Source organism: Xenopus laevis, chromosome 5L (genome assembly GCF_017654675.1).
Source record: "Xenopus laevis strain J_2021 chromosome 5L, Xenopus_laevis_v10.1, whole genome shotgun sequence".
Taxonomy (NCBI): Eukaryota; Metazoa; Chordata; class Amphibia; order Anura; family Pipidae; genus Xenopus; species Xenopus laevis.
Window position 1 is genome coordinate 16,991,679 of NC_054379.1, and position 13,171 is coordinate 17,004,849.

The 13,171-nt window shown below is 40.1% G+C and overlaps 1 protein-coding gene across 3 annotated transcripts in view; it reads right to left on the reverse strand.

Annotated features, from left to right (window-relative positions):
• Positions 1–1,011: 1,011 nt before the first annotated feature.
• capn8.1.L (calpain 8 gene 1 L homeolog) overlaps positions 1,012–13,171 on the reverse strand; it is a 40,567-nt gene continuing 28,407 nt past the window's right edge. Inside the window, exons 11-22 of one of the 3 annotated variants that reach the window (XM_018261720.2) lie at positions 12,896–13,071; positions 12,438–12,449; positions 11,488–11,699; positions 10,567–10,603; positions 6,781–6,846; positions 6,632–6,689; positions 6,326–6,390; positions 4,958–5,026; positions 4,183–4,261; positions 3,635–3,751; positions 2,942–3,000; positions 1,012–2,464 (exon numbers count right to left, since the gene is read on the reverse strand). In XM_018261720.2, the coding sequence (XP_018117209.1) occupies positions 2,441–2,464; positions 2,942–3,000; positions 3,635–3,751; positions 4,183–4,261; positions 4,958–5,026; positions 6,326–6,390; positions 6,632–6,689; positions 6,781–6,846; positions 10,567–10,603; positions 11,488–11,699; positions 12,438–12,449; positions 12,896–13,071 (974 nt within the window). In that variant the 3' untranslated portion in view covers positions 1,012–2,440. 3 annotated transcript variants of the gene reach the window in all.

The following is a 13,171-nucleotide window of genomic DNA, read 5'->3' on the forward strand; positions in this document are numbered from 1 at the left end:
ACAGTATATTACAGGCAAACTTAATTTTCTGCTGATAATTAGTGACAACCCCTAAGCTTAGCTTCTCAACAGCTGCTCAGAGCCCACTGAGCATGTGAGTGTCACAGACACTTTCCAAGATGGTGACCCCCTGTGACAAGTTTGAAGTCCTGGATCATTGCTGCTATTGACTGAAACTTTAGCCTCATGCAATAAGTTCAGTATATAAAATATATCATTTTTAGCCTTATTCATTTTTAGGGGTTCAGGCCCGGATGATAAGGCCTCAAAGTCCAAGGCCTAGGGCAACAATATTTTAGGGGAGGCATGCCACCCAGCCGCAATGCAATATTATCAGAAGCAATGGGGGACATGCTGCTGCACACCTAATCACCAGTGCTACGGGTACTCATGAGGAAGGGCACACTCGTGGGGGACCCTCTGGCCTAGGGAGTAGAAATCCTGGCCTGTAGGGTTTAGTTGTCCTTTAAGTATGTGGCTCTAAATGTGCACCCATAGGTGCTCGAGTCCAGCTTGAAGCTATGGTATACTACACTAGAAACTAATGTAAAAGTCTCTCCCGCATATCATCACTTACAACTTGTCCCCAAATGGGTTGGATCTGAAGAGGCTCCCACAGAATGCCCAAGAGCTCTACTGACCCCTTTAATGACACCCAACATGTTGTATAGGGAATAACTGACCTTGTACTGTATATGGAAACAGCTGGACAGCACTGCCCTTAACTCTTGTCATTATCTCTAGTGATGGACAAATTTGCTGCGAATTCCCGCGATTCGCCGCCGGCAAATAAATTCGCGAAAATTCAACGGCATAATTTCCCGCAAAATTTTTTGGCGAAACGCCCCAAATTCGGCCATCACTAATTATCTCCTGCTCTGTTTCGACACAGTTTTAATCAAGAGCCCCTTTCATAGAAAAGATGTTCTATTCTAGAATAAGGTCAGTAACTCTCTCACAGCTCCTGAGAGAAGAAATTGCCCAAAATAACATCAGCAGTGACAAAGAAAATTGTAAAACACAGCACAATAATATTTATTAAACAATAAAACCTCCATTTAGCATCCACAAATAAGTAAGAAGACCTGCCTCTGTAATAAGACATTGCACTGGGCTGTTGTGTATTCGAAGAACAATCAAAGGTTTTGCTGAATTAAATAATGTATGAGTGATTTGTTTGGTTGAAAATGAATGTAATAAACAGTATAAAGTTTGTTACCTGTCTTATAACCCATTGCAACCAATCAACAGAGAGCATTTACTGTTTGAACACACATCTGTTATGTCAAAGAACCCAATAGACTAATAACTGGATAATGATTGAGTCCTGCCATTATTTCAAGGTTTCTATAATTATCACTTTAATTAAAGGGTTTGTTCACCTTTAAACTAACTTTAAGTATAATGTAGAGAATGATATTCTGAGACAATTTGCAATTAGTCTTCATTCTTTATTATTTGTGGTTTTTGAGTTATTTAGCTTTTTATTCCGCAGCTCTCCAGTTTGCAATTTCAGCAGTTTGGTTGCTAGGGTCCAAAATTCCCTAGCAATCATGCATTGATTTGAATGAGAGACAAGAATATGAATAGTAGAGGCCTGGATAGAAAGATGAGTAATTAAAAATGGCAATAACAATAAGGGTGTTATTTACTGTAATCTGAATTTACTGTATCTCATATTTTATTTTAAAAAAAACGCAACCAAATTTCCATGCCCAATTTTAGCTTATTTATTCATTTTAAAAAAAACTTGATTTAATCGGATCACTGAAAAACTCAATATAATCAAGTGAAAACTCAAATCGCTTAAATTTCTCTGGCTTTTTTTCTAATCGCTCCAATTTTTCGAGTTTTTGCCCGAAAACCCTCAAAAAGTTGAATTTTCGGGATAAACCCAGCACAGAAGACAACAACTTCAAATTAAAATAGGTGCCTCTCCCATTCACTTATACAGAACTTCAACAGGTCTGAGATAGGGGATTTTTTTTTTTTTTTGCAGCATGAAGGTATAATAAATCTTGAAAAAACGTTTTTTTTTCTAGTGAATTTTTTGAGATTTCACAATTTGATATTTAATAACCCACTAAATCTATAGCCTTACAAAGCATCTGTTTTAAATGGGGTCAGTGACCCCCATTTGAAAGCCGGGAAGAGTCAGGAGATGGGGCAAATAATTAAAATCCTATACAAAATAAATAATGAAGACCAATTGAAAAATTGCTATGAATAGGGCATTCTATAACAAGTTAACTTAAAGGTGAACCATCCCTTCAAACGAGTGCACATACATGTCATTATCTGTGCATAACAAACTTTCCAAGAAATAATATTCTATTTTACAAATATTCTCTCATTTACATGTGTGTGTGTATCTGTTTTTACATCAAGTGCAATGCACTTCCAGACGGAGACAGAATTGCACAGCGACGGCAGTAAAGGTTCAGACCAATGTTGCGCAGAGCCACTGGGGAGACAAATTGAAGGACATTGTTTAGGCCACAGAAGATACGACTGAAGCAGAAAATATAAAAAGATTTTGCACAGGAATCAGAAAAAAAGATTTGGGAGTGATTAATAGCAGCACACAGAAAGGGATAATAATAATCCCCCTTTGAAACCAGGAAAGATTACTTCTATACATTCATCTGAAAACTGTTAGACCAGATACAGGATTGGGTTTCAGATTTAGCTGAATTTATTTATGTTCATTATTTCAGGATTCTGACTGGGCGGAACGCCGAGTGCTTGAACCAGCAGTGGACAACTGAAGGCAACACTTTTTGGGCACCATTTTAAGGCAATTTCTCATCGATTTTGCACAAAATGTAATCTGCACATTAGGGTTAGGCAGATTATAGATTCAGTACATGACTAGTAAATATTGTTATCACAAATATAGAAAAGTATATTAGCTCTTATTTTCCTATGGGTAACATCATACCTCTTGTAAACTCAGCTCAACGACCCCTCTCTTACTCTTGTCCAACATCTGAAACATTTCTGCAAAAAACAACACATTCAGCCTTATATACAGGGCTAGTAATGTACAGTATGCATTGCCAAGATAAGAATATTCCCCAGTCAGGAGCAGGCACTGTGTAAGTTTTATTTGGGCAAAAGAGCCCACTATTTTACCCTGTTGACTTTCCGAAAGCAAGGGGGATCCCTTGTCTAGCCACACTAAACCACTCTTTGTTATTGCTCAGCCACAAACATTTCCTTTAGTGGCACCCACCAATCTACTAACCTTTAGTGGTACCACCATTCTTCTACCCTTCAGTGATACCCACCAATCACCTAACCTTTAGTGGCACCACTATTCTTCTGACCCTTAGAAGCACCCACCATTCTTCTGACCTTCAGTGACACCCACCAATCTACTAACCTTTAGTGGCACCACCATTCTACTGACCTTCATTGACTCCCACCAATCACCTAACCTTTAGTGGCACCACTATTCTACTGACCCTTAGAAGCACCCACCATTCTACTGACCTTCAGTGACACTCACCAATCTACTGACCCTTAATGGCACCACTACTAACCGTTAGTGGCACCACCATTCTACTGACCTTTTGTGCTTAGCCCCAATGAACTTGCATCATGAGAACTGGGCATTATAAGAACTACTTACTGAACAAGGTCTCCAGGCGCATCATACAAGCGATAAAGCCATCAAAGTTAAGAGCCAGGTCATTGGATGCGTAGCGCTGCACAATTGATTCATGGATCTTATTATTCAGAGTAAAACCTAATAAAATTAAGGCAATTAAAGTTACAGTCTGCACCATCAGGATGGGAATTTATATTTTTTATGGGATTCTATTTTCCATTTCTGACCCATGAGGCATTTGTTTGTGGACAAACAGTGGCATTGGTGGTGCAATCTGATTGGGCTCCCCAGCACCTTGAAGCCCCAAGTGCTACCAAACTTGCACAATGAGTTCCAAACTAGGAGTGTTCCAGGGGCAACCCATGTGCCCATTTTTGAATGTTAACAATCCCAAATAAAAACTTACTTGGAATAATCAATAGCAATCACAATCTAATGAATCAGTTCTACAGTGAATAAAATACATGTAACTAACAGATAATAAAGAAGTGCAAGTCCTGCCCCCTAGAGCTCAATCAAAGAGTACTTTTGTCTAGAGTTTGGTTGTGCTCTCCACCTGAAAGCCTCACCTGCTTCTTGCAAAGCTGTTCTCAGCTCATGAGAGTCCATGGTTCCAGAACGATCCGAGTCTGCCTTTAAATAGATTGCCTGATAGAGACAATAAGGAATAGATATATATTATCTCTGTACTAACTAAAATAGATAATAGTAGCTTACAGGTAGGGAGCATTCTTGGTAACCAGGGGTTTCATTAGGCAGAGTGAGTATGAGCTGAAATGTCTACAGCACCTTTAAATTAAGATCCCTCAGACATCATCGGATGAGAATCAAACTACTACTTCCTACAACCTACTACTTATTACTGGCAACACTCACCTGTTTCTGGGAATAAAATGATGATGGCTCTCCCTACCTTGCTGACATGGAATTGCTACTCTAGTTTCAAGATTCGTTACAAGCAGCCAATCAAGAGAAGCCAAACCATGACAAAAGCCCTGATGACCTGTCCACCTAGGTACATTACCACCAGTAGGGCCACATTCACTCCCTGGAACTACATTCTACAAGTCAGATCTTGCTTTTTATTTTCTATTGAAGCACCACTCACTGCTACCTTTACTTGGCTAGGGGATAGCGGTCATTATTAATTGTGTCCTCCTTTGAAATAACAAGCTACCAGAGGTGCACATGCAATCTTCATGTAGAAGGTGCCCTGACTGGAATCGAATTTAGGACACCATCGATGGAGTGATTTTAACCAATGGGCGATCATTACATCACTATAAATATGGGGAAGAAATCTTTTGGAATGAAATTAGGTGCAGCTGCATGTAATATAATTACCAAATATTTCTGTATCTTCATCCACAGAATACGGAACTCCAGAAGGCTCAGTGTTGCGGTTCCATCCATCTTGTGTGAGTCAAGGTCAGTTTTATGGTCACAGTTACAAATCCTACAGATCCTGTTCTGATATTCTATTTCTTTCTTTGGTAGATTATTTGTAGCGTCCATTTATAAAAGGAGTTCTACAGATAGTCGGACTGGCCCAACGGGATACCAGGAAAACTTCTGGTGGGCCCAGGGGTCAGTGCGCCTCTTGCTTCTAACCGTTTCCCTATTCCAGGGTCATTCCCTATTCCTTTATGGGAACAGAGAGGCTTAATAATGGAAGAACAGAGTATAGTATGTAGAAAAAAGAGACTAGAAGAATAAAGAGGTTGAGTCAGGAGAGGAGGTATAATAGTTTGGAAAGAGGGCCCTCAGCATAATGTTTTCTGGTGGGCCCCTGGAATCCCAGTCTGCTACTATCTACAGATCCAAAAACTGTATTTCCAGCTCAGTGCTACATAATGGTACTTGTTTTCACATTTTGAACCCTGCCCAGGCAATAGCACACATATAAAACACACATTAAAAACATGGGCTTCCCCCATGAATTCAGGGCAGACAGGAAACCCTGTATTCATCAGGGTGGCATAAGTCCACAATCTGAAGAGCAAACTGTATCTGTAGATGCTCACCGTGGTTGGAGAGTGCAAGGTACAAACCCATGGTGGTTTACTCCTATTTATTGCACTCTGCTCCACAGTTTTTAAATGATCCTCACTGCCTATTGATTCCAGTTTTTTACGTAATTTGAATCTCCATACTTTGTCTACTAAAAAATAGTTTAAACAATAATTAAACACAATAGGATTGTTTTGCCTGCAAATAATGATTAATTATCTTAGTTTGGTTCAAGTACCGTTTTATTAATACAAAGAAAAGGGAAATCATTTTTAAACATTTGAATCAGCACCGGGCCAACCCGGCCAGGCGCCCTAGACAGCCTGGCCAGTCGTAGCGTCCAACAACGCATGCATGCTTGAAAAAACGCCTGGCACCCCCCGTGCTTTGCGCCTTAGGCACGTGCCTACTCTGCCTACCCCTAGTTCCGGCAATTATTTGAATTAGTTGATTTAAATGAAATCTATGGGAGATTGCCTTTCTGTAATTCAGAGCTTTCTGGATAATGGATTTCTTTATAACAGATCCCATGCCTGTACAAATATAAAACATTAACATCCAGAGTTCCATTACTTTGCCTCGGGCTAACTTTGGTAACCACTTACCACCTTAAAACGTTTGCCCAAATCTAGTAAATATAGTCCCTAAATGTTTTCAAGCTGTCTGGAGAACACAAAGGTCTCATTGTTCTATAAAGGATACATCTTGTAAACTGATCATCTCTCTGCACGTGTTAAGAGTAAATCCATTGGATCTCAAGTCCGGCCCTGGGCAATAGAAAAACTTGTCAGTGAATGAGCAGAAATAAAGAAACCAGCTTTCATACATGGAACATTTCCAGGTGCTTTGAGGAGCTATTTGTTCTCCTAGATTCATTGGAAGGCCAGGCTAAAGGTCAACTAGGGTGACATTTTTGGTGACCACTTATTTGCTTTCCTCTTTATTCATGGAACCATAATTGGGCGGCAGTGTTTGTAACCTTGTTATGGGAGCTTTTGTGAAACTTACTCTTTGAAATGAGTTTATTTAGAATGGTTTGAAGTTCTCTTGCATCAACTTCTTCTTTCTGCAAGAGAAAAAATGATGATGATGATGATGATGGTGATGATCCTCTGCTTAAGGGAAAATAAAGAGAAGACAATATCTTATGGTCTTACATCTCCCGCCAGCTTGTCAAAAATATTCTTGAAATCATCAGGGACATCCTTGTTAGAAATCTGAGGCTAAGGAGCAAGAATGGGACAGAATAAAATAAGGCCACAAAGTATTCAGAGAAGGACATTCTAGCACAAGTAATATTTGCACAGAGAATATTACAATTTCATTCAAAAAATAAAATGAATACAATTTCATCTAAAGACTATAGTACCAATTTTGGAGGCTTAGCCTTGCAAATAAACAAAGCACATTTGTTACTAGGGATGTCGCGGACTGTTCGCCCGCGAACTAATTCGCGCGAACATCGGCCGTTCGCGTCCGCCGAATGTTCGCGAACGTCGCGCGACGTTCGCCAATTTGGGTTCGCATTAGCTGGCGCTTATTTTTGACCTCTCACCCAAGACCAGCAGATACATGGCAGCCAATCAGGAAGCTCTCCCTCCTGGACCACCCCCACACCCCCTGGACCACTCCCCTTCCATATATAAACTGAAGCCCTGCAGCGTTTTTTCATTCTGCCTGTGTGTGCTTGGAAGAGCTAGTGTAGGGAGAGAGCTGTTTAGTGATTTGAGGGACAGTTGATAGTAACTTTGCTGGCTAGTAATCTACTTGATACTGCTCTGTATTGTAGGGACAGAACTCTGCAGGGATTTGAGGGACAGTGAGTTTAGGTTAGTTAGCTTTGTTGACTAGTAATCTACCTTCTACTGCAGTGCTCTGTATGTAGCTGCTGTGGGCAGCTGTCCTGCTTCTGATCTCATCTGCTGACTGCTGCCTGTAACCCAATAGTCCTTGTAAGGACTGCTTTTATTTTCTTTTTTGTTTTTTTACTTTGCTACTGTAAGAGCCCAGTGCTATTAGTCTAGCTGTGTTGGGGAGTGGGACTGGTGTGCTGCTCCTCCTAGTAGTTCACCACTACCAGCACCAACCAGAGTCAAAATTGTTACAAAGTATCTTATTTGCACCTGTTAGCTGTTCTGAGCTCTCTGCCAAAAGCTAATTAAGTTAGAAACTGTTTTTTTTCTGGCTGTTCAGTTCAGAGAAAAGAGGGACTGGGGTGCTGCTCCTCCTAGTAGTTCACCACCACCAGCACCAACCAGAGTCAAAATTGTTACAAAGTATCTTATTTGCACCTGTTAGCTGTTCTGAGCTCTCTGCCAAAAGCTAATTAAGTTAGAAACTGTTTTTTTTTCTGGCTGTTCAGTGCAGAGAAAAGAGGGTCTGGTGTGCTGCTCCTCCTAGTAGTTCACCACTACCAGCACCAACCAGAGTCAAAATTGTTACAAAGTATCTTATTTGCACCTGTTAGCTGTTCTGAGCTCTCTGCCAAAAGCCAATTAAGTTAGAAACTGGTTTTTTTCTGGCTGTTCAGTGCAGAGAAAAGAAGGACTTTCCAGTACAAAAGAGGGACAGGGGGTTGAGTGGTCAAAAGAGGGACAGTTGGGAGGTATGCAAGTGCCACCTAGCTGTGTGAGCTTTTTCACATTCTGTCTAAATAACAATAATAGTGAGTGATGTTTTTACAGCAGCAATAATATATTCCGTATCCACTACTGTATACGTTGCCTTTGCAGGCATTGTTTGCCCAGTCTTTAACCAAGTGCCACCTAGCTGTGTGAGCTTTTTCACATTCCGTGTCCAGAAACATCACCTGAGTGACGTAGTGTGATTTCTGCCCTTTACAGCACAAAACGCAGCACTGTGTCAACAATGTATTTTTCAGATACATTTTTGCCCTTGATCCCCCTCTGGCATGCCACTGTCCAGGTCGTTGCACCCTTTAAACAACTTTAAAATCATTTTTCTGGCCAGAAATGTCTTTTCTAGCTTTTAAAATTCGCCTTCCCATTGAAGTCTATGGGGTTCACGACGTTCGCGAACCGTTCGCATTTTTGGACGCACGTTCGCGAATATGTTCGCGAACATTTTTTCCGCCGTTCGCTACATCCCTATTTGTTACAGCTGGAAGCATAATTTTCCACATGTCTAGTCATTTCTTCAGGATATTGTAGGTTTTTTCCATTAAAAACAGTAATAGTGGTTGCACTGCCAATCAGCAGATGACACATGGAATTGGCACTGTATTTATCCTGCCATGTGTTCCGGGGATTTTATACATGGCATTGGCACTGTATTTATCCTGCTATGAGTTTGGGGGTATAGTACTTGGAATTGGAACTGTATTTATCCTGTCATGTTTCTGGGGGTCTATGCATGACATTGGAACTATATTTATCCTGCCATGCATTTGGGGGTATTTTACATGGAATTGGCACTATATTTATCCTGCCATGTGTTCTGGGGTATTATACATGGAATTTGCACTTTATTTATCTGCCATATGTTCTGGGGTATTATACATGGCATTGGATTAACTTGATTTATTCTGCCATGTGTTCTAGGGAATTTTATACATGGCCATTATACGTGACACTGAATTTATTCTGGGGTTAAATACATAGAAATGGCACTGTATTTCCATATGGTTTAGATACCCCTTCGTAGTCAAGTATCCTATGATGCATAATGTAAACTTAAAGGTCTCCCTGTTCTCTCCTTTTTCTTGTTTTATTGATTCTTTCCTCTCAGGTTATACACATTGTTTAGCGTTCTCTTTCTCATATGTGACGTTTTTTTTCACTCTACATGGGCATAATGTACCACAAGTAATTTGCAACTTAATAGCAGCAGTCTATTTCCGGTTAACTTCACGTTATTGTACCAATACAATCGGGATTCACCCCGTAAGGAACTGTTTATTGGGTAGATAGAGATGCCCTTCTAGGCTTCAACTCTGTTAATCATACAATGGTTTACTATAAGTGTATCCACCTCTTAACTACATTGTAATACTGCTACATGCGTGTTAATACAACCAAACGTTATGCTTATTGTAATGCTTTTATTTGTGAAACTTTTATAAATAAACATATTTAAAAAAAAGAATTGGCACTGTATTTATCCTGACGTGTTCTGGGGTATTATACATGAGATTTGCACTGTATTAATCTGCCATATGTTCTGGGGTTTGGCATTGGATTAACTAGATTTATCCTGCCATGTGTTCTGGGGAATTTTATACATAGCAATTATACATGACACTGTATTTATCCTGCCCTGAGTCTGGGGATATAATACATGGAATTGGCACTGTATTTATCCTGTCATGTTTACTGTGGTTTTTATGCATGGCATTGGTACTGTATTTGTCCTGCCATAAGTTTGGGGATATAATACATGGAATTGGCACTGTATTTATCCTGTCATGATTTCTGGGGGTTTTATACATGGAATTGGTATTATCATGGTCGGACTGGGCAGGCGGAACACCAGGAAAAAACCCGGGGGGCCCCGTTCTTGTGGGCCTTGCCGGCCCAAATCCACACCCCTACGCTCCTGGACGGCTGACTCCTGCCCGAAGAAGGACCCGAAGAACACATCATGCGCAGGCTTGCGTTTGGAAGCACGCGCTCACGGATAGAGCAGGGGGGCGGAGAGGGGCCCTGAGGCAGTAGCCGTGCTGGGCCTCAGGCCCGAAGAACAGAGCGTGTGCAGGTGTGCACACAGAGTACATGCACACGGACGGCGCAGGGAGGGGGCCCTGAGGCGGCAGCCCCTGTGGGCCTCAAGCCTCTCAGTCCGACGCTGGGTATTATATTTATCTAAACTATCTGCACTCTGAGCCTATTATTCCATGCAAATGTAGGCAATTCGTAATAATTACAATTTTTTCATCATTTTGCATTTTTTTAACCTGAGCTAAGATGCAGATACTCAAGACTTACTTCATATGGTTTTGCAATCACTACATCACCAACTTCTCTGGAAAGAAAAAAAAAGGAATACATTTATATTATTATATTATGCCAACTTAAATATCAGCTTATAAAGTATCATTTACATTGATCAATTCTCACCAGGTGGGTGGGGTTACTAGCACCAGCAATTAGTGTCGGTTAACGCTATTCACATGTGTCAAGCAAACCTTAAAGATTTGCATTAAAGCAAATACCGGGCAGTAGCTGTGTTTTTATTAGTTAGTAGAGATTAACATAGAGCATGTGACATAGCCTTAAAGGGGTGGTTCACTTTTAAATTAACTTTTAGTATGTTATAGAACGACCAATTCTAAGCAACTTTTTAATTGGGTTTTCATTACTTATTTTTTATAGTTTTATAGTTATTTGTCTTTCTTCTGATTCTTTGCAGCTTTCAAACGGGCGTTGCCGTCCCCTTCTAAAAATACAAATGCTCTGTAAAGCTACAAATGTATTGATATTGCTACTTTTTATTACTGATCATTCTATTTATACTCTCTCATATTCATATTTGGGTCTCTTATTCAAATCAATGCATGGTTGCTAGGGTAATTTGGGCCCTAGTTACCAGACTGCTTAAAATGCAAATTGAAGAGCTGTTGAATAAAAAGCTTAATAACTCAAAAACCTTCAATAAAAAAAAAAAACAATTGCAAATTATCTCAGAATATCATTCTCTACATCATACTTAAAGTTATCTGAAAGGTGAACAAACCCTTTAAGGCTGACTTCACATTGTAATAGCGTTATTGTCTGTGCGAAAGTTAAAGGAGTACAGTTCCAGTCCTTTTTCCTAAATCTATTCTGTAAAGTATAATTACTGCATGTAATTCACTTTCATTTATCAATCTTTATCTCTTTTAGGGAGCACTCATTTCTGATACTTACAGCGATTTGGCCTCCTTTTCTGAGAAGACACGAAGGCAGAAGTCGCCATTTTTAAAGGGCTCAAAGGTGGATGGCACAATCAGATAATCCCCGACCGGTAGGTGTAAGCGGTTGGACACCTCCCGTACGTTGATATAGGTGTCAGATCGAGCGGCCGTTGGAGTCTTTTGCAAGAAGTCCCTGCCGAGGTGGGCATCTGTATGGTCCTGAAGCTGTATTGATATAAAACACAAACAAAGGCATGTGAAGAGTATAAAAACTTATACAAAAATAACATTTTAACTCAAGGAATGGTTTCTTATGGATTAATATTTGATGTTACTTTAAATAATGTGAAATGCAGGTATTAAAAAATCCTTTGCTTGGCCAAGGTCTATGTAAATATGAACTTTTAAAGGAGACAATTTGTATAAAAAAAGAATGTACAGCGTTATACTCATTTAGATATAGAAGAATTGTGCTTAAAAAAGTAGTGTTTCAGGCTGATTTATTGAATATTTCTGCAAAACACCCTAATATTCCCTCACTTCTCTTCCACTTCCTGTTTCCTCAATTCCCAGGCTGTGCAGGGGAACCAGCAGCTCACTGCACTGTAGGACAGGAACCAATCAGCAGCTAGCAGGACCTGATAGGGAACTGAAGCCTGTCTGTGCTTGTGTGACTGCAGGGCTGTGATTGGCTGTCCCCCTCCTACTGTGATTCTGGCAGGGACCATTAGGATATGCCCACCCCTCATTTGAAACATAGATAGGGACCAGAGAATATCTATATGGAGCTCTAATAAAGGGGCTACTTTTAAATAATATTAATTTTTTTAACACCATGTAAAAGCAACACCATATATTACTCATTATTGTATACAAAATTTGTGTTTTTTCATTTATGCTATATGTCTCCTTAAATGACAGTGAATGGTGTGTTCTTCCCATGTGACATCAAGAAGGCAGTACCTGATCAGGGATCTGAAAAACAGAAAAACATCAACAATTAACAGAATCAGCCAAACCCCACTACTCCAGAGAAACAAGCAGATTCTGACTAGATGATGCGTTGCTTATGCTGCATATATATATACTGTATATATATATTAGGGATGCAGCCAAATCGGCCAAATCCCCGAATCCTAGATGAAAGATTCGGCCAAATACCGAACCGAATCTGAATACTAATTTGCATATGCAAATTAGGGGCAGAGAAGGAGAAAGTGGAAAAAAATCTTCTTTTGCAACGAAAAGTCACATGATTTCCCTACCAGCCCCTAATTTACATATGCAAATTAGGATTCGGTTCAGCCAGGCACAAGGATTCGGACAAATTCTGTCCGAATCCCGGACCGAAACCTGGATTCGGTGCATCCCTAATATATATATAATACAAATGCTGAGCATTAAAATAAAAAAGTACTAACCTTAAAGAGTGAGTAGCCAATGCTGAGCAAGTCCTCCCCCATCTTCTTCTTTCTTCTGCGGTTCTTCTGCATCAATCCCACAATGACGGTACAGCACGGCTCATTGTTCGTCCCCTGATGATCATCATCTGGCTCGTCCAGTTTAATGCGAAATTGCGGGTTGGTCCAAAATGTTGCTGTGTATGTAGAAGAACAGAGAGGCTTTCATTGTAAGATGCTACAGATGAGAAACAAGAACCTCTGGTCTGGTTTCAGCTCCAACTATATTAGTACTTT